Source organism: Ochotona princeps, chromosome 12 (assembly GCF_030435755.1).
Source record: "Ochotona princeps isolate mOchPri1 chromosome 12, mOchPri1.hap1, whole genome shotgun sequence".
In the NCBI taxonomy this organism is placed as follows: domain Eukaryota; kingdom Metazoa; phylum Chordata; class Mammalia; order Lagomorpha; family Ochotonidae; genus Ochotona; species Ochotona princeps.
Genome location: NC_080843.1, coordinates 50394139 through 50416466, shown reverse-complemented (window position 1 = coordinate 50416466; position 22328 = coordinate 50394139). Strand labels below are relative to the sequence as shown.

At 42.0% G+C, this 22328-nt stretch overlaps 1 protein-coding gene across 2 annotated transcripts in view; it reads right to left on the bottom strand.

Annotated features, from left to right (window-relative positions):
* RNASEH2B (ribonuclease H2 subunit B) overlaps positions 1-22328 on the bottom strand; it is a 67317-nt gene that overhangs the window by 39529 nt on the left and 5460 nt on the right. For both annotated transcript variants that reach the window (XM_058670811.1, XM_058670810.1), the window contains exons 2-4: positions 8644-8715; positions 6438-6545; positions 2620-2696 (exon numbers count right to left, since the gene is read on the bottom strand). In XM_058670811.1, coding sequence (XP_058526794.1) covers positions 2620-2696; positions 6438-6545; positions 8644-8715 — 257 coding nt within the window. The remainder of the gene's footprint in view (positions 1-2619; positions 2697-6437; positions 6546-8643; positions 8716-22328) is intronic.

Below are 22328 nucleotides of genomic sequence, written 5' to 3'. Positions count from 1 at the left end.
TGGACTGAGCAGCAAACAGATCTGCTTGCTTCCTCTGGGAACCGTACTTGAAAAACCCACTATGAATTTGGTCATTCAGCCTTGGGTAATTGGACAGATGAGAATGAAGTGGGGAACTACTCACTATACTTGTAGTCAGCAATACAATGTAAACATTTAAGCAAAAATCAGAAGTGTACAAAATGTATATATCTGTCTCAATAACTGCTTCCCTATACTGCAAGAATTTTCTCAATAAGTCAATGCTGATATTTTCAAAGGGCATACGTGTGTGTGTGTGTGTGTGCATGTACAAGAAGAGCCATATAACTCAGGGAATCAGAATTTTCCAAATAACCAATATATGATGCTAAAAAAATCATACATGGGTAGCAAGAGATATTCCTTTTTTAAGATTTTGTTTTACTTATTTGAAAGGTAAAGTTATAGGAGGAGAAACACAGAGATCTGTCTGCTGGCTCCCTTTCAGAATGGCCAGCATGGCCAGGCTTAGGCTAGATTGAAGCCAGGAACCTGGAACTCCATCGGGGTGGCCCACATGTCTGAAGGAGTTCAAATACTGGGCCATTCTTGGCCATTTCCCAGGTGCATTAATGGGCAGCTGGACACGTAGGTACAAGAAGGACACAAGTTTCTGTAATGGCAAGCTCCACCTGCAGGGCCACAGTAGTGGCACTGAAGATCCATTCTTAGTACAAGTCAGACCAGTGGATCTTTACGTAAGAGAACATTCAAGGTACACTAACAAGGTTTCCAATCCCACCATCATCCAACAAATCTATTAAAAAAAAAGAAACCCACCCTTTGTTGATTTTTGAGGAAGTATCAAAGAAGAAATCTAGAATTATGGAACAAAGCTGTTGCTGCATTCCTCCACTTAGTAACTAGGAAACTGGGAGGCCACACATTCCTCATATACTTTTACCAAAACAATATATAGAAACAGACCCAGTGCAGCACCAGGCCTGAGGAACAAGTTGTCTTTGTCAAGTGAAACATTAAAGAGATGCCTACAAATGCAAAAATGCCACATGCCTCACTGAATTTGGATATTGCATTAAACATATGTTATTTATGCTAACATGAAACAGGGTTATGATTTGTATTTTTAAAAAGACAAAAGGGGCCTGGCGTGGTAGCCTAGCAGCTAAAGTCCTAGCTTTGAAAGCGCCAGGATCCCATATGTGTGCCAGTTCTAATCCCAGTGGTCCCACTTCCCATCCAGCCTGTGGCTAGGGAAAATAGTCAAGGATGGCCCAAAGCCTTGGGATCCTGCATCCATGTGGGAGACCTCGAAGAAGCCCCGGGCTCCTGGTTTCAGATTGGCTCAGCTCTGGCTATTGTGGCCACTTGGGGAGTGAATCAGTGGACAGAAGATCTTCCTCTCTGTCTCTCCCTCTCTCTGTATGTTGTGCTAAAATCAAAATGGAGTAAACATGGCTCATTGTTAATGACAATCCTTTTGACTTTTGTTAACTTCTGCTTTGCTTGCTTGGCTAAGAAACTGTGTGAGCTCACAGGCCTAATGGCCTACTGACCTTTAGTGCTGCTGGCCCTCAAGCCCCATGGATTAAGGGCCAGCCTAATTAACCCACAGGTGGCACCTAGGCTGGAGTCCAGACTGGAGAAGAGCCAGGCAGGGGCTGCCCAACTGAGATAAGCAGGGAATGTGTGGTCTTTCCTCCCTCACCCTACAAGCTATTGTAAATTGCCCCTTTAGAGCTTTTGTAAATTGCCCCTTTAGAGCTGTTTTAAACTACCCCTATAAAAACCCTGTCAATGTGCCATTTGGGGCCGTACTCCAGTAAGTGGTGTTGGTCCCGGCTGGCCAGCCAGCCAGCCCATTGGTTGCCATACTTCTCATTGTAATAAAACTTTGTGTGTTGTGACTGTCACTGGTGAATGTAACATTCTGTTTTAGCAATCAAGTGGATGTAACATGTATATATGACTTTCCAAAAAAAAAAAGACAAATGCATTTTTAATTTCTCTCTCTCTCTCTCTCTTTTTTTTTTTTTTGAAAATTTACTTGGGGGATGGGGTGGGGAGAGGACTCCATTGTTTCGCTCCCCCAGATGCCAATGATAGTGGGGTCTGGGCTGAGGCTGGGGAAGGAAATCAGGAAATCAATCCAGATGTCCTTTGTGGATGCGGGGGAGACACAACTGCCAGCCATCTCCGCTGCCTTGGAGGGTTAGCGCTGGCAAGTAACTAGAGTCAAGGGCAGGAGACTTGAATCAAAACCAAGGATTACTACATGAGATGCAGGATAAATGCTTGTTCTTAGCCACCAGGTTAAATACCTGTTCCTTCTCAATCTAAGCCAGACTTACAAGTAACAACTGTCTTCGGGAGCCCTTTTCCAACAGTAAGGTGCACCTCACTGAGAGTCAGGTGGCTGAGCCGCCAGGCGCCTGTCCAGGCCACAAGCAAGGAAGATGCAGGTGAGGGCCCTCTGGCGCTGGCCCATGAACATATGCGGTAACATGTGGCCTACAATCACCCAATTAAGTCAGAGGTGTGGGGAAGAGTACATGTGGATGATTCAAAGGACAGAAGAATATCAAGCAAACAATGAACAGTCTGCTCCCTGTAAATCACCCCAACTGGAAAACTTACCTCTTTATCTGCCTTCATGAGGTAGTGCAGCAGCAGAAATAGAGGGTCCATGGGTGTGGCAAAGTGGAGAAGACCTCCTATATATTAGAAGAGGACACAGGAATTAAACACCTTGGCAAGACAACTTAGTTACTTCACTTTCATTACAATGTGGAAACCAGGTGTTGATAAACCTGAGTATGTGTGAGATTCCAAAAAGAACATCTTTTCATATACAGGTCTGAGAATCCAGGTGACACTCTCAAAAGACAGATCACATGGCTTGAGATTTCACCCAAACAGCTCTAAATCCTTGGATGGAGAGGACAGCCGAGATCCTGCAGTTGACCAATAGGGTAGGCACTTGGTCCAGCAGTTAAAAAACATTGGTTAACCTACTTGTAACTCTTATAGCAGTGCCTGGGCTTAGTAACCAGATCGAGCCCTTGGCTCCTTCTGCCAATGCAGATGCTGGGAAGCAGTGGGTAATGGCTCAAGCAGCTGGATCCCTGCACCAGTATGGGGACTGGGAGTTGTGTTCCTGGCTATGGCCCTGCCCTGGCCCAGCCCTAGCCTCAACCACTGCTGGCCTCTGAGAAACAAACCAGTAAATGGGAGCAGCATCTCTCTCTCTCTCTCTCTCTCTCTCTCTCTCTCTCTCCCTTTCTCTCTCTAATAAATAATAATAATAAAAATCAGCAAAAGGATGTGATTCTTTGTATTTTCATGTCTTCCTTAGAATTCATTCTTAAAGAGCCTCCTCCCACCTCTCAAAGGGTAGGGTTTTGGGGAAGCAGGGAAGATGAACCTGGCAAACAACCAGACGTCAGTGTTAAGGTGTCTGTCTACACAACCACAATACATGCAATGTTCTGAGCGTGTAGCCTTGGGGAAGCAACAGAGCTACATCTATGGTGTGTGAGTCCACCGTGCAAGTGCCAATGACTCAGTGTATAGGTTGGTAGTAACTGGAACCTCACACCAAGTCCAATCCTGTATAATTAAGGCAGAAGAGCAGTGTTAAGCCCAACAAGACTGAGCAAATATAAGCCCCAAACTGCTGCAGGATATAACGGGCTTCCCGGGCTGCGAGCACAAAGAGCAAATGGAGGTGATCTACCTGCGTCCACTTCTCTGTCCTCTGTGGAATTCTCCTCCAGGCATCTCAGATCTACCCAAAGAAGTGAACCACAAGAGGGATTTTTGTGAGATGAAAAGATGAATGATTCTTCTATCCTCTCCAAAGCATATTATTTTGACTCCAGGGGAAAAAAAACATGCACAATTGGTTTTATAAAGCCCAGGGTTCCTGAATCCATGGATTCAACCAATCACAGCTTGAAAATATTAGGCAGACTAATAAACATGGACACTGCTTACCCTTAATATTATTCCCTAAATAATAGAGTATGCAAGGGTCTTCAGTGTTTACAGAAGGAGCTGGTGTTGTGGCACTGTGAGCTCAGCAGTGGCCTGGAATGCAGGTATGTATATGAGAGCTGCTAACTTCTATCTGACCTGTCCTGGGAGTTGAAGCCATTTACAAAGTGAACCGGCAGATGAAAGATCTCCCTCTTTCTCTAATTTAGATTTTCAAATTAAAAAAAAAATTTTAAATCTTATGAAAAAAATTTGCATGCATTTCAATACTTTCTGAAACACATTTTTTACAAATCATTTTCCTTCTCTTTCAAAGGCACAGAGACAGAGAAAGCGGGTTCTTCTACCTGCTGGCTCGCCCCTCGAACACCCGTAAACAAGGCTGGGGTCAGACTGAAACCAGCAGCCTGACAGTTTGTATCTGAAGGTGGGTGACAGGGACTCAACTACTTGAGCTATCATCTGCCACATCCCACAGTGCACCTTAGCAGGAAGTTTAAATCTGACGTGGACTGAGGGCTTGAACCCAAGCACTTTAAATGGGATGCAGCATCGCAAGTGACATCTTTCACTGCTGTCCCAAACAGGCACCCATTCAACTTACCTTTCATTCCCACTTCCCATTAAGCTTTTGAAGTAGCTGAGTAATAGCTACTTACATACAACACATCTATACACCTAGACATGTACATAGGATGTATGCACATACTACGCCATTTCAAAGAAGTAACTTGAGCATCCTTGGATTTTTGGGGGTTCCTGGAAACAAACCCCTATCCAAACATAAGCAAATGTATTTTCTAAGACAGCAACCGATTTTACAGTCAGAAAATGCTAACCCTGCATTATATTATGCATGTGTCCATTTCATAGTAAGCAAACAATAAGTAATTTCACCTTGATAGCACTGAATTATTTTTAGCAGGTATATGAGAATGCCTCACAGAAGCTCGAAGTTCATTTTTTGGGAGGCATGTATCTTCAGAAATTAGAAATGTTTTTTTAGCTGAAGAAACAATACCCTGGAGGTTATTCTGAAGATCAGCTCTTATGGATTAAGTTAAAATAGAAGATAATGCTTAAAAAAAAAAAAAGTAAGTACTTCCACTGTGAAGACTTCTCTAAAAATTAAATTCTGTGTTTTAAAATGACAGGGACCAACTCAAACATTCCAGAACAATCAATCCCTGCCTCCCAATATTTTTCAGCTTCCATCTGGATATTTCTGTGTCTTTCTAGCTGTATCCAGGTGCAATACTGTCACAAGAGAAGCTGTGACCCTCACGGACTGCCTAGGGCAGCAAGCAGATGGCAACAATGATGAGAACCAATCTATGCTTCTCCCCTACCTGGTTGGATCCAGGTTGCCATTGCATTTGGAGGCGGAGCATCCCTCAAGGTTCTCATGCATACATATACACAGAATTCACCGTGAGTGATAAATGCTTCTCCTGGAGTGTTGTAGAAAGCAGGCAAGTGGTAACACGGAGAGCCAACAGACAGCCGAAGGCTTAAGGAGAAACAGAAAGTACTTACAGGAAACCATGAGAGCGTGGGCAGAGGGCAGGTGCAGGACCTCCAATACCTGCTCAGCACCCACAAATCTTGGAACTTAAGTAGAACAGGGTCAGGCAGGATCCTTCTCCCATCTGAGGCCAGAACTTCAGTGGAGGTAGGAGGAATTCACATGACAAAGAATCAATAAAGCCCTACCTTCTATTTTTCTACCATTTTTTAGAAGCTATATGAGTATCCACTTTAGTATTTTTAACAGGTTTTTTTTGTTGTTGTTGTTGTTCTTAAAGATTTACTTTCATTTGAAAAATTTTACAGAGAGAAGGAGAGACAGAGTCTTTCATCCACTGGTTTACTTCTGAAATGATGTCAATCTGATGCTAAGTCAATCTGAAGCCAGGAGCCAGGAGCCAGGAGCCAGGAGCCTCTTCTGGGTCTCCCATATGGGTGCAGGGTCCTAAGCCTTTGGGCCATCCTCTACTGCTTTCCCAGGCCATAAACAAGGAGCTGGATCAAAGTGGAGCAGCTAGAGTTGGAACCAGCACACATATGGGATGCTGGCACTGTAGGCTGAGGATCAGCCACTGCCCCAGCCCCATATATTAGAATCCTTCAAACTTGCAGATCTTTCAAGAAAGAGTCCCTAGTCAACACAACAGTCCAAAGGTAACTAAACTTCTGAATGAAAATGTGTGGGTGTTTTAGGAGGTCAAGGACAGAGGTTACCTTTGATGGTATCAAATTTTAAACATTCAGTTCCTACCTGGACTCAGTCCTCAAATTATCTTTCCCTTCTCCTTGATTAAACCCTGCTGTGATGTGAAGGACAGCTGAACACTGACTGGATTCCAAAGCAGCGGACACTCCCACAGCTCCATGTGTGAAGGATGACAAAACCGGACTGTGTGTTTAGCTAATGGAAATATATACAGTTAGTCACTCACCTGATTGAACTGATTGATTTATAAACCAAGAATGGTGTTTCTCCTTGAAAACTTTGATTTCAAACAGCTGCTGCAGACACATATTGAACAAGTACATGGCTCCTTCCCCTGTAAAAACAAATCTGCTTTTTATTTGTAGGTTTTCTCTATCACACACTCGCACATGCACACACACACACACACAGAGATCAAAAGACTACCCAAGAGTTCTGAGGAATGCTCCTAATATGAACATAAACATACATAAATGCACTCTACACAAACTGACTCCAAGGAAAGCTTATAGCTATTACACACATGCTTGTTTTCCAGCTCTGTAATCCTCATTGAACTTAAACCAAAGAATTCAAAAGTGCAAGTCATTTATCTTAACTGCTACAAGGCCTCTCATCAAATCCTCCATCAAATCAGGGGTGAAAGCCCATTCCTAAACTATCAAGACCTAATGCTCCAGCCAGATGATCTGAGCTGGCACATGGGACCCTGTCTCCAAGGCATCATGAGGCTCCCCACACTTGGGAACTAAAAGGGGGACCAAGGCCAACTCTAGTGAAAAAGGCACAGCTTTACATCGTAGAGGCCAAGTGCTTGCCCCACTCAACTGCAGGGATTCCTCTTTTTTTCCCTTGGTGTAGTAAAGGGAAGGATACATGAGTGGTAGAAATGTATGCACACCTGCACATTTTATCTCTACAACCCGCAGAAGTTTTCTTTCCCCAACCAAAGCACAAACCTGGGAGTCAAGGATGGTAATATTGAATCTTATCTCTACCACATGTGCCCTTGGGGAAGTTACATAACCCTTTCTGTGCCCTGTTTCCTCAACAGTAAAATGAGGGTAACAGCAAACCTACTGATAGAGTTTTCTAAGGGTTTATGGACAGAAAATACATCTATTTCTTTAAACAATTTCTGGCATATAGCAAATGCTCACCAAATACTAGACTTCAGTTGTTCAACGCTAATACACCAAGCAGCATTTCTTTCTCTATTGTCTATAAATATTGAGATAGAGAATTTGGAAGGATATTGTGGCTGGCTTTCCCACGTATCCATATGTGTTAAATGCTCCAGAATTCTTCTGCTACCTAAAAGTTTTCTTGTAGAAATATTCCTCAGGCAAAACTAACAGTTCCAAATAATCAAGGCCTCCAAATGCAATTTTCCATTGAGGAAAAGAATACTGGAGGAGGGCAGACCTTCTTTTCTTCCTTTGTTGCTTTTATCTATGTCTTTACAACAAAAAATGAACCCATTGGCATCCCTGCACTTGTACTGTGTAATATTATAGTGACAAGCAGAACACTGTGATTGGCCGTGTGAGATGTCTACTCAAACCCTTATGAATTAATGGAAAAGCAGTATTATCAATGTCACTATGTAGACTATAGTTAATGTTTGCCTAAAAAGTTTAGAAGAAAAAACAGAACATGTACTGCATGTAGTTAGAATAAAACTGCCAATAAAACAGGAATTTCTGTAATACACAATACTTATAACTTAAAAAAAACTACTATTCTCTATTAGGAAAAAACATACTTTTTTTCTGGAAACAAATGTGGAAAGTAGAGTCAAAAATAAAAGTAATACAAATCTTGGCAGGTTAAGTAGAAGCCTTCTGCTTTTTTACTCGAGTTGTTTATTTTACTTTCGAGCATCAAATGAACACAAATGGAGGCTAATGTTGGATAACTACTCTAAGAAATGTTGGCTTATAAAGTTCAAAGAAAATTAATCTGCTCTCAGAGAAATTTAAACACTACTTTTTCATTTCACCAGTAATCCTGATGCCTGAACAGTTCTGGGGATTACAATTACAAGAAAATTTCTAAATGTTTATACTGAAGAAATAGTAATGTCACTGGCTTGCCTTATTCACCTGCCATTTGACTTCAAAAGCTAATCAGAAAGAAGACACGCAGGAAAAGAGTACAAGAGAATTTCAACACATTTGCAGAATCAAAATATAAGTTTATTTTGGTACAAAGAATTTTGCAATCCATGCAGGCTTTTTTCATAATATGCATTTTCATGAATATTTGAGAATCAGTTGCACACTTGACATTCACAATGTTTAAAGTTTTCTGGTTACTATCACCAGAGGGAAAGAAAGAAAATACCAGAAGTGGATAGAAGAGGAGAGGAAAGGAGAGGGAAAGGGAGGAGAGGGAAAGGGAGGAGAGGAAGCAGAGCAGAGGGAGCTTACCTGAGCACGGACTGACCAGCTTGACAAACATGAGCCCGTTCTTCATCTTCTTTGCAGCATCTTTTACAGATTCTGAAAAGAAAAGGTGACTTTACAGCACCAAAAGACACTTGCTTTGCTGCTCAGCCTTTATCCTGTTTACCTTTCTTTTAACCTACATACATGGTTTTTCCTCCTAAATTTTTGCCTCAAGGAGGACACTGTGGCACAGCACCTTAAGTTCCACCTGAGGATGCCTGTTCCCATACCAACTTGCTCGTTCGAGTCCTGGCTACTCCGCTTTGGATCTGGCTCCCTGTGAATGCACCTCAGAGGCAGAGCATGATGGCTCAATTACTTGGGTCTCCCAAGGAGATCCAGACAGGGCTCCTGGCTTCAGCTAGCCCGGCCCCAGCTGCTGCAGTCACTTGGACAGAGAATCAGCGAATAGAAAATTCAGTCTCTCTCTCTCCCCCTTTCAAAATAAATTAGTCTTCAGAAAAAAAAAAAGTCAGGTTTTAAGCAAATTGCCAATTTTTCTAAAGTGAAGGTAGAATTACAGGGAGTCTTGATTTATTTCTCTGAAGAGGGAGGAGGGCTGTAGATGGCCTGGGTTATAAGCTGGACTCACAGAGCATTGCCTCTGTGACAGCCTTAACCTCCTGTGTCAAAGAACACGTGCCTCCCAAGGAATCCAAGTTGTAACAATCAAAGAGAAATGAAAAATAAATGAAAAATAAATAAGATATATTATTGACATTATTATTAAAATTAGGAAGTAGGTTATTTAAAAAATATTTATTAGGCAGTGAATACTGTTTTCCTTCCTTTCTTTCTCTTTCCTCAACCTCCCTCCCTTTACTACTGAGTCTTCACATGATATCAACTCTGCCTTAAGCTCCCATTGTAATTTTTTCCTACAATGCAGATATAAAATGCATGATTATAGCAATCTTTTTTGATAGGATTGTACACTTTGCGACACACTTAGCCTTCTCTTCTTTATGATTAAGTGATTTACCTTTATTTTCTTCTAACATTAAAATTTTACCTTTACCCTATCCAAGACCTATGGATATAAAATAGGAAGAGGAAATAAATCCAATTTTTTTTCAGTGAGTTTGTTGGCCATGAACAACACCATCTACTGAATAATTGATTACTGGCGCATTATCTCTATTCTAAATATTTAAAATAAACTTCTAAGTCTAAGGACATTCTATTTTGATACACTCATCTATCTGTATTTGTGTCAGCTCTTCAACAGTTTAACTCCTACAATCTAAATGTTATCTAGGAAGGTTAGCCCCTTGTGCTTCCTCCACGATACCCAATTGTCAACGTAGATTAAAACACAGTGACCACGATGACTTTATTGAAAACATCCAGCACACTTGGAGAGACACAGTAAGAGAACTCCTTGAGATAGTTCCTCTCTACCAGGAACACAGGAGCTGTGAGGAGTGAGGAGGGGTCAGAGGCACAGTCCACCGGAACAAACAGAACAGTCCAGGGAATGAAGGGAACTTGTGTGTTCTCCTTTGCTGCTGCCCCATTCCCTTTGCTCCATTTCATAAATGTCAATACAGATAACTATGGTGAGAAATTGGCTTTACTCATCAATAATTAAAATACAACACCTTTTGTTAAATCAGTAATGGCGTTAAAAATTTAAAGGGAAAAACAGCCTCATTTGGTTTTTCAACTGAGATAGAGTAGCAGGAATTGGATGTACCCTCCTGCCTGAAACAACTGAAAAGAAAAAAAAAGCAGACAAAATATATAAAACAACCATTATTAATTTTTTGAGATTTATTTATTTTTATTGGAAAGGCAGATTTACAGAGAGAAGGAAAAACAGAAAGATCTTTTGTCCACTGGTTCACTCCCCAAGTGGCTGCAACAGCCAGAGCTGAGCCAATCCAAAGCCAGGAGCAAGGAGCTTCTTCTGGGTTCCCTACATGGAAACAGTGTCCCAAGGCTTTGAGCTGTCCTCAACTGCTTTCACGGGTCACAAGCAGGGAACTGGACTGGAAGTGGAACACCTGGGACATGAACCGATGCCCATATGGGATCCCAGAGTGTTCAAGGTGATGATTCAGCCACTGAACCATCATGCCAGGCCCATGAAATGACCATTCTCAGGACATTGGATGTTGAGTCATGCAGGACACTGACTGCTGAGGGGGCAGGGGATGAGGTGGAATCTGATCGTCCCTGCTTCCTGCCTTGAGGAGGCTTCTGTGTGGCACAGGGAGACCCCAAGGATAGTGGGGCTGACCCCTGAGTTAAAGGGAGATGGCTGAGAATTCTATACAGACTGGCAGAGATGGCTGCAGCCAGCACACAGGGAAGCAGACACTTATGGGGAAAAAACATCCCAGACTTCAGTAGCAAGTCCTGTTTCAGTGTTTCATGGAGCAGCCATCAGTGCCCACATGTGATGAAACTCCCAGGCAAGCAGAAGGTCCAACGTTGACACTCATTGAGACATCACTGCCCTCACTCAAGGGCCTGGACTGCACCTACTCCCAAGGACTCACTCTACTGCCACCCACATGGGATACCTAGACGGAGTTCCAGGCTTCAGGCTCTGGTCTGACACAGCCGTGGCCAATGCAGCCAATTGAGGAGATGGAAGATCTTTCACACTGTCTCGCCTCACTCCTCTCTCTGTAACTTTGCCCTTTTTACATAAGTAAAAAAATAAGAATCTCTATCATGCTAACTAATCAAAGGCCAGAGGAAGCATTCGCAGGCTAGTAACAGAGAAGGACTATCACCAGGGACAGGAGCAGTCCTTTCACACGGAGAGAAGGGCCAATTAACCAGAGAACCAAGAGGACTGCACAGGCTGAGATCTTTACGCATCAAATATAGAGCTGCAAAAAGCCCAAAGCATAACACCGACAGAACCTTTCAGTCTACTCCTCCCTGCTAGCAAGCACTGATCTGCCCTCCAGCTCTATAATTTTGCCCTTCTGGGTTTTACATCATTGGAATCATACAGATTCAATTTCAAGAATCTCTTTAAAGGCTTCCCTTTCTGCAATCTACTCCAAATAAGAAAACAAAAAAGAATATGAAGGATAAAGCTTGCCCTGTTGAGAATTCTTCCTAAAGACAAAGGGGAGCAGTGGTGTCTCCCCTCCCCTGCTGTTTTTCCTTTTCCCAGCATCTCAGGTCTCTACCGCATCCCCAGAAGAGCCCACTGACTCTACAAGAGCATCCAACACTTTATCTGACTTCACTGCCTTGGTAGAATTTTTTTAAAACTTGGTAAATTATTGTTGACGTTTATCTCCTTGGTTTCAAACAAAATTTTGAATGTGGTGAGTTACACATTCTCCTTCATCTTTCCCATTTCTCCGGAGCTTAACATAATTAAAAAATTTTAAATGCCAAAAGTCTGAAAAATGTATTTGTAATAACTCTCCAAGGAAAGCCATGCTTCTATTTTTCCCATGAAGAGTAGTAAATCCAGAGGATTAGCTATAGCCTAAAATGTCAAGCTAAAAGAACTTTTGGAATTACTAACTACAAATAAATACTGACATTAATGTGCTATGTTGCAAATGCCAATGTTCTCTGAAATATGCTTTCGGATATAAAAATATAGATAACACTAAAATGTCTGTTTAATGGAGGAAAAATATATATATTTTTTACAATGTACAGACAATATGCCGTTGGACTGAAGTTATCAGCATAGAATTCCAAGTGGGACACTGCATTCAAGTTGCTTTGCCTGTCTTCACTACAAAGTCATCTCACCTGCCCACTTCACTTCACTTGCTTATTCACCATTGACCAGCAAAATTTAACACAGCCCCTTGCCCATTAGGCAGCTCCATGAAAACACAGACCTTCCCCCCCCACAGGATATGTTTATTCAAAAGGCAGATTGCTAGAGACAGAGAGAGATCTTCTATCCACTGGTTCACTCCTCAGATGGCTACAACAACCATAGCTGGGTTGGGCTGAAGCCTGGAGCCTGGAGTTTCTTCCCAGTCTCCCACACGGGTATGGGGACCCTAACACTTGGGTCACCTTAAACTGCTTTTTCCAGGGCATTAGCAGGGAGGTGAACTGGTGGTGAAATAAGCATTACTAGATGCCCATAAGGAATGCCAGTGTTGCAGGTGGCGCTTTACCCAACATGTCACATCACAGGCCCCAAAGACAGATCTTAAATCAAGTAACCATACACACCAATGCAGATCAAAAAATGTAACAACTGCTTAGAAAAAGAAATGCAGAGAATATGAAAAGAATTTTATGACATGAGACGCATAAGAGATGAAGTCTGGCATGACTTCTTGTACCTAGCACTGTTTGAGTGCTGATGGCTAAGGAGTCAAGGAAATTATGCATTTGTTTCACCAATTAAATCTTCAGCCAGCTATTGAGCCAAGGCCAGGCCTCAGGAAGGTTGTTTTGTTTTGTTTTTAAATGTGTTTTGTATTACCTAACAATTGTACACAAGTGTGGGAGACGAGTATGGTATTTTGATATACATACGCAATGTGTGATGTTCGTAACAGGAAAATCATTGTACCCCTCATTAAACATTATTATGTTGGAAAGATTCAACATCTTTTAGTTACTTCTTTTTAATAACCTGCCAACTTTTTAATTAATTATTTATTTATTTATTTATTTTAAAAGGCAGCAAGAAACAGAAAGAGAACTTCCATGCCTGGTTTATTCCCCAAATGCCTGTAACAGCTAAAGCCCAGGAATTCAATCCAGGTTTCCCACATGGCCAGCTGGGACCCAATCACTTGATTCTTCACTGTTGCCTTCCAGGGTATACATTAGCAGGAAGCTGGCCTCCGACGTAGAAGCAGCACTCAACCTCAGGTACTACAGTACCGGAGCTGGCTGTCCCAACTGCATCAAAATTGTTTTTCCAAACACCAGCCCTTCTTATAGCTACTTGGAAATACACAGTAAAGAACAATTAACTCTTGCCATCCTATTGTGCTACGGAACTTATTCCTCCTATTTGTAATGTTGCATCCGCCAACGAACCTGTCCTTTATCCCTACCCTCACTGACTATTCAATTTATTTCCTGCTCTAATCCTTACCTCTTTCCTTCTGCTGGCTTTAAATCTGGTTTCCTAGGGAGGAATAATGTTGCTCAGTTGCGAGCTTTCTAATTTTTAAAAACAAAGGCACAGATACCTATATGTTTTTGCACTAAACATTATTATCTACATCCCCTAAGTTTTTATGTTGCATTTTATTACCACGAGGTATTTTCTAATTTCCTTTATAATTTCTCCTGTGACTTGTTTCTTTACAAGGCGTTTTATCTAATTTCCACATATTTGTGAATTTTCCCAAATCTCCTTCTGTAATCACCTTCTGTTTTTATTTCACTGTTTCTGGAGGACAGATTTTGTAAATTTGTGGCCCATCACATGTTGTGTTCACATTTGCTTTAAACAAAGATGTATTCCACTGCCGTTAAGTGCAGTGTTGCATTGTTGTCTTAGATTTAGTCGGTTTATGGTGTTAGTAACACCTTTTGTTTCCTTGGTGAACCACTTCCTAGTTGTTCTATACATTAGTTATAATGGTATCTTCTTAGTTACACTGATTAGTTACTGATGTCTCCCACTATTTTTATTTAATTGTATTTTCTATTCTGTCAGTTTTTGCTTCAGGGATTTTTTGGACTATGTTTAATATTTTCCTGTACAAAGTTTTTTTGGTCTTACAATTTGTTTCAACTCTCATCTAATTACTGCTTACATGGTATCTTCCCCTTCTTTCACTTTCTACCTATTTGTGCCTCCAACTTCAAAGTATCTTGTAGGTAATAGTTGGTTCATGGAATTTCCCCCTTTATTCTGTCAAGTTGTCTTTTAGTAGGATTGCTTAATTTATTTATACTTTAATGTTATTGAGCAGGGAGGGTTTATTTCTTTCAAAGATTTGTTTATTTTTATTGGAAAGTCAGATTTATAGAGAGAATGAGATACAAAAAGAAAGCTCTGTGCAATGATTCACTCCCCAAATGGCTGCAATGGCCATGGCTGAGCCAATCTGAAACCAGGAGCCAGGAGTTTCTTCTGGGTCTCCCATGTGAGTGCAGAGAATCAAGGTTTGGGCCATCTGCCGCTGTGTTCCCAGGCCATAAGCCAGGAGCTTACAGGGAAGTAAAGCAGGCGGGACACAAATCAGCATGCATTGGGGATCCCAGAGCTTGCAAAGGGAGAATTAGCCAGTTGAGCCATTGCACTGGGCCCACTGAGGGCTGATGTCTGCCATTTATATCTTTGTTTTCTATATGTCATGTCTTTGTTCCTCTATTATGCCTTCTTTTGTATTAAATAGATATTTTCCAGGGCATCTTGTTAGTTGTCTTGTTTCTTTCACTGTGGGGGAAGTGATTTTCTTAGTACTTGTCCTGGAAATTATAATTACCATCTTAACTTTCAACAGTATAATTCAAATCACAGTTTTAACATACAAGCACGTGTTGCCTCATGAGTACGCTCATCATTACGTGAATATCACAGAGTGCACTAACTACACAAACTAAGATGACTAAAAACAAAAGGTGATATGATCTCATAGGACCACTCTCACATGTATGGCTTGTCGTGGGCCAAAACATTCCTGTCATTACCACCTGACTGTGTCTAGACTCTTTCATGTAATATTCTTTTTTCCTCCCTCCCTTTGTACTATTATTCTCATACAAATTGTATCTTTATACACTATAAGCCTGTTAACAGAGTTTGATGGTTATTGCTGAAAAGGACGATCGGAAGATCAGTCACACACACACACACATACCTGCAGTGCTATGCCTACCTGTGTCTTTAGCACTGCTCTTTATGCTTTGTGTAGATTCCAGTTACCACGGAGAGTCTTTTCCTCGCTATCAGGTCTGCTAGTGATGAATTTTCTGTTTTGAATTCTAGCAATGCGCTTGCTCCATCCTCATTTTGGAAGGATAATTTTGACAGCTGTAGAATTTTTTATTCAGTCTTTTCCTTTCAGTCATCCCACTGAGTTTTGGCCTCCAAATTTCTTTTTTTTTTTTAAATGATCTTTTATTAAGATAAGGAATGAAACTTTTTTAAAAATGTATTTATTTTTATTACAAAGTCAGATATACAGAGGAGAGACAGAAAGGAAGATCTTCCATCCAATGATTCACTCCCCAAGTGAGCCTCAACGGCTGGATCTGAGCCAATCCGAACCCAGGAGCCAGGAACCTCTTCCAGGTCTCCCACGTGAGTGCAGCATCCCAAGGCTTTGGATTGTCCTCGACTGCTTTCCCAGGCCACAAGCAGGGAGCTGGATGGGAAGTGGAGCCGCCGGGATTAGAACTGGCACCCATATGGGATCCCTGGCACGTTCAAGGTGAGGACTTTAGCCGCTAGGCCATGCTGCCGGGCCCACGGCCTCCAGATTTCTAATGAGAAGTTCACGGCTAACTTTTCCAATGATCCCTTTCAACTGGCAAGCGATTTTTCTCTTGGTGCTTTCAAGATTCTTAGTCTTTTGACAGTTTGACTACAATGCATGCAGGCACATTCTGCCTGAATTTATCCTATTTGGAGTTTGTTATACTCCTAGATATACAGATTAATGATTTTTAAGACAGAATTTGGTAAGTATATGGCATTAATTTCTCAAATATCCTCTTTCCTCTCTTCTCTTTTCTTCGGGACTCCCATTACATATATATACAGAGAGAGAGTATATCACTATGCTTGATGACATCCTACTCAGAGGCTATGGTCACTAAGTTCACTTGAACAATCTTCAAGCCTGTTAATCCTTTCCTTTGCCAGTTCAAACCTTTTGAGCCCACTAGTGAATTTTTCATTTCAGTTATAATACTTTTCAATGCCAGAATGTACATATTCTTTTATAATTTCTATCTCTTTGTTGATACAATTTGGTAAGAATTCATGGTCATACTTTTGATTCTTTAGACATGGCTTACTTTCATGTTTTGGCTATATTTGTAACAGCTGGTTGGAATCCCTGTAGAGGGGCTAGCATCATAGCACAGGGGTTACGCCATCGCCTACAATGCCAGCATCCTGTATGAAGGTTGGTTTGAGTCCCTGCTCTTCTGCTTCCAATCCAACTCTCCACTAATGCACCTGTGAAAGCAATGGAAGCTGGCCCAAGTCCTTGGGCTTATACACTCACATGGGACAACCAGAGGAGCTGTAGGTTCCTGCCTTCAGCATGGCCCAAGCCTGGCCATTGCAGCCATCTGGGGGAGTGAACCCACAGATGGAAGATCTTTCACTCTCCTTCACTTCCTCCTCAGCCTCTTCCTCTTCTTTCAAATAAGCAAATAAATAAATATCTTTTCAAAAACACCTTTGTATAGTAAGCATATCATCCCAGCTTTCTCAGACACAGATTCTGTTCACTTAGATTAAGTCTGTCATCTCAGCTACACTTTCCTGTGTCTCATACTCTTTTTTTTTTTCTTTAAAAAGTAGGTATTTGAAGTAACACAATAATAAATGTGGCAATTCTAGAAACCAGACTCCATTTGCTGAACTCCCTCTCAGGATTTGATCTTTGCTGAGTTATCCTCCTGGGCTAGCTCAGTAAAGTCTGTACTCACTGTAAGAGGCAGCCACAGATGTCCCCAGACACTTCACAACCTCTCCTAACTTCTGCTGAGCAGCTGTGTTGGGGCAAACCTTCAACATGCAGACCCTTTAAACTTCTGCCTTAGTTTTCACATGTTTTCCCAGGCCCTCAAGGTTAGTCAGAAATGAGCACCTGAGCCCCCCGCCCGCTGGTGCTTTCCTGGCATCGACACACAGTCCTGCACATCCAATGTCTTCTAATTCCTTAGGAGTACAGTGGCGCTCCTCAAGGCTTCTCTGGATGTCTTGTTTCGTGGATCTTCCCTTTATGTTTTTGGCCAATGGGCACTGCTCCCTCAGAAAGCACAATGTAAACAGTTGCCACTGGTTGTTTTTAACAAATGCCCTGGGCACAGGGCTTTTCACTCAGAAACATCTCTTAGCTGTATATCAGATCAAATAATGTCCTGCAAATGAGACTTTTTCAGGGAGCTGTGAGACTTGTCAAGGAGGAACATGGCTCTATCATGGCACTTTCTGAGAAGCTTCAAGCCAGTCTACTGTGTCTTGCACTGGCAAGGCTCATGTCTTCCCATGGCCCGGGTTTGCAAGGTTGTTGGTTTTCAGGGCTACTCCAAAGTGCAGGAGACGGGGCTGGGGACAGCTAAAGTTAGGATGCTACAAACCCTGCTTTTGCTACATCAGTACAGTAGCTGTTCCTGAGTCAATATCCATGAGACTGTTGGAAATCTTCAGCTAACTTCAAGAGTTCTGAAAGTTTGATTTTCCCCATCTTTGCTAGTGCTTGTATTGACATTTTGGAGGGAGTGACTTACCCACAGTGCATTCTGAAGGCTTGGTATGAAAAAAACAACCCATATTGCTATGATACCTCTGATAAATTTCTTAATCTATACCTGGTACAATCACCAAATTATATGACTATAAATTAAAGGTTCTATTAGAATAGAGGTTTCATTTAAATTTAGAAAACCATGAGTTGTCCCATGGCCTTGCTCCTTGTCCATCAGGCTTAGGAGCATCACACGTTTTCTAATTTCTACTCTTCTACCTGTTCCTAGCACAACTGAGTAACAGTTAAATTCATAGGAAAGAAAAAGATTCTGCTTTTAGGGTAATGGAAAAGGATCAGAAAGAGAAGAATGTGGGGAAGGGTCCTTATCTACAAACCAATTTTTAATCACAGTCCATTCTAGAATATCAGCACAGACAGAACACTTGGTCTGCAATCCTAGAGGCCCCCATTCCAATCCCAGATCCCCTTGTTACTCAGCAGTGTGACCCAGGGCACAAGACTAAACCTCTCTGCACCTCACTTACTTCATTTATAACATGTGCCTAATGACTCCTACTTTATAGGATGTTGTTAGATTAAAACAAAATGCAACGAAAAGTGCCTAGTTCATGTCATAAACACTCAATGAAGAGTCAGCTTCCCTTCTTTGAAATAGATAGAAAAGTCAAGAATCTCAAGGCAACGTTAAGACCAAAATGTAACTGCCAACAATTCCAAGACGTTATGTAAAGGTGTAGCAATTAGCCTACCAGGAAGGGATTTGGTGTGTCTTCGTGAAAAACCCAGAACTCAATGCATTTTTATGTGTAAAACTTAAGATAATGCAAAATATCCAGCAGAGCTTTGGACACTTGAGAGGGATGAGCTCAGTAAATGTAACATGAACGCATTGTTCCATTTCAGAAAATACCCAATAAGAAATGACAAAATCAAGCTTTGATACTTAAAGCATCAAAGTTCTGGCAAATCGACGTACAAAATGCTCTCTTCCAAAACTATGCTGAAAGACAACATTCCACACTCTGTTCTCAAGAGTAATAAGCTTTGCATTTTTCTCCTTTTTAAAGCTTTTCTCTTGTCCTAAGTGGATATAAGTTAGACTGGCTAAAAGAGTATTTTTTGCAAAAGAAAAAAAAAACAAACAAACAAAAAACAGGCGAACCAGAAGCAGGTAGCAGAGGTAGCGGTCTTGCTGGCCATCCCAGCTGCCACAGCCTGTTAAAGCTGATCACTCCACGCCCCACTCCTCCAGGTCCTTTTATCTGACTCCCAGCAGAATGGGCTCTCTGTTCCCTGTCACGATGCAAGTTCTTGTCCTATTGGTCATCATCAGCTCTGACAGCAAATCTGCCCTCTGCTCATTCACCTGATCTACACGTTTTAACCCCAAATGAAACCATTTGTCACTTTCCTGACATTTGAACTTTAAAGGAAAAAAAAAAAAAAATATATATATATATATATATATATAAAAGAGGTAACTGTGTCCAAAGAGTGCGAAATAAGAAATAGTAGCTCATATATGCATACGTTTGACCACTTACTGCCTCCCAGGTACTATTCAAGTCTTTTAAACAGGCCTTATGCCACAGTATTAATTCCCACCATTTTTCCCCCGTTGGAGGAAAAATACCAGTGGTCAATGGGAGAGCCAGAATTGAAAGTTAAGCAAGTATTTTCTCAGGGCCAACAGCCCAAAGTTGGATACCATAAGGGAAACTCTTCATCCCATTCGCCTTAACTCAGAAAACACACCACAGCTCTGCAGCACACTCGTTATCTTGAAAGGACTGCTCCCTATGATTCACATGTTGCAAACAGTCTTCCCTGTCCTGTGCTGTGCTCTCAGCTTCGGAATCAGAAGACACAGCTGGTTCACTTCAATCCAGCTGGCACACCGCAATGGTGAGCCTTCAGAGGGTACAAAGAAAGAGGCATGAAAAAAACATCTACCAGCAGAAACAGATAAAGTAGGGGCAGGTGATTAGTTACATCCCACATCAGATGCCTTCCTTTGAGTCCTGTCTCTGCTTTTGATGCAGCCTCTTGCTAATGCACACCCTGGGAGACATCAAGCATTGATTCAAGGTGTTGGGTCCTTGTCCTCCAAGTGGGAGTCCTGAAGTAAGTTCCTGGCTCCCAGCTTTGGCCTGGCCCAGCTCTGACCCTTGCAAGCATTTGGAAAATATACCAGTGAATGACAGTACTATTTGTCCCTCTGCCATGCAAATGAATAACTCTTAAAAATTAAATTAGATAATCCCAAGTTTGATCAACGGCAAGAAAAGTTGATCTTCCTATCGGGGTTATAATGTTCCTTGCAGAGAGCTGCATATATCTTCCCAGTTATCTGTGACATCTCAGTGTTTTAAAATTAGGCTATGCAACAGATTTAATCACTCTGTAACTCTGAAAAGTTAAGTCATAAAGTCAGCCAAATGGTCTATTTGTTTTCATGCACGGACTCTGTAGTTGTACAGCTGATGAAGTTATTTTTCAACTGGCTTTTTAAAATTTGGCCACGCTTTCCTATCCCCTTCTGTTGGTTAAAACAAACTTCTCATTTAAAACTCACAGACATAAGATGAACGCAAGAGCACAGCACCTTGGTGCCAAGTGTTCTCATGGCTTGGAAGCACTGGACACGTGCTGGAGGCCCTGTTTGCTTCTTGGCATGTGAGAGATGAGCACTGAAAAACGCACATTCTCTTGCAGGTGTAGAAGGAAGTACAGACACCAAAGCACCACCACCAAGGCCGCCCAGGTTTCTTAGGAAGATCAGGTAGAACAACCACAAAAGATGAAGAGACCACTCTGGTGCTCACACAGTACTGCCTTCCCAAATGGTCAGGTTCACTTTCTCCACATTTTGGATATTAGAATATGGCCAGGCCTCTGGTTCCTTCCTGCTCAGCTGCCAAGAAATTCTCCTTTTCAAGGTACCAGCACCTTCCAGGATTGCTAATGTTGCCCGAGACCATGTGCCTTCCTTTCCCCAGAGGTTCAGCACTGCCAGCAGAGATGGGGTTGTCAGGCCGTTTTGAAGAGGTTCAGACTGGAGCTCAGAGAAGATGAGGCCTGCCTGGCAGACTCCAAAGAGTGGAGGCCAAGCCCAGCACCCAGTCTGTTTTTCACCAAGGAGGAAGCAGTTGGAGGAGAGGAAGTTAGCACTGAGGGAAGCACAAACCTGGAACTTACTGTTGCTCCAACTCCCTTGGTTCCTTGAAACCACTGTGCCACCACCCCTGTCCCCATCACAAGGCCAGCTGTGTGAACCCATTCCAAGAATGCCTGGAAAGGGCTGCAGCAGATCTTACAACACACAACTTGGATGCACTGACTCTATAGTTTAAAACCCCAAGGCAGATGTGGGGGGCATTCAAACCGGTGTCCTGTTTAAGGCCAGAATATCAGGAGGGGTTGCAGGAGGCTACGGTTACCCTCCCAAGCTCACTCCTCCTTGAGCGGCTTTCACAGCATCCTGCTTTGCTGTCGTGCCATCATGGCTCTTTGAGTTCATCTTCACCTCGGCTGGACCTTTCTGTATGTTCAATCTTTATCCCCCTTTAAAAGAGAACCCATTCTAAACACGTGCTGCCCATCACGCGAAGCAACCCTTACTTAATAATTACAGTTGTACTGTAACTATACAAAGCTCAATACCTGAAATGTGACCCACAGATTTTGTCAACTTTGTTCATATCAGCATCTAACCCACTTGCTCTTTATCAATGTAACTGTCAGATCCAATGTAGAAATAAACAGTACCACATACTACTGAGTGTTTGGCATCACTATTAAGTCATAAATACATAGTGAAATAAAAGCAGAAATGGAAATATCTGACAACACAGAAATCTTGTGACACACAACACAAAGACTGAAAGGAAATATCTCAAAAATTATTCTTTCTGAATGGCAGCATGGATGGGCAAGTATTTTTTTCCTTCTTTTTGTTAACACTGAAGTTTCTATCCAAGATAGGTATGACTATTTTAATTTTTTAAAGAGATGTATTTATTTTTATTGCAAAAGCAGATATGCAGAGAAGAGGAGAGACAGAGAGGAAGATCTTTCACCCACTGATTCACTCCCCAAGTGACCACAGTGGTCAGAACTGTGCCAATCCGAAGCCAGGAGACAGGAGCTCTTCCGGGTCTTCCACGTGGGTTCAGGATTCCAAGGTTTTGGGTCATCCTCGACTGCTTTCCCAGGCCACAAGCAAGGAGCTGGATGGGAAGTGAGGCTGGCCGGGATTAGAACTGGTGCCTATATGGGATCCCAGCATATTCAACAAGAGGACTT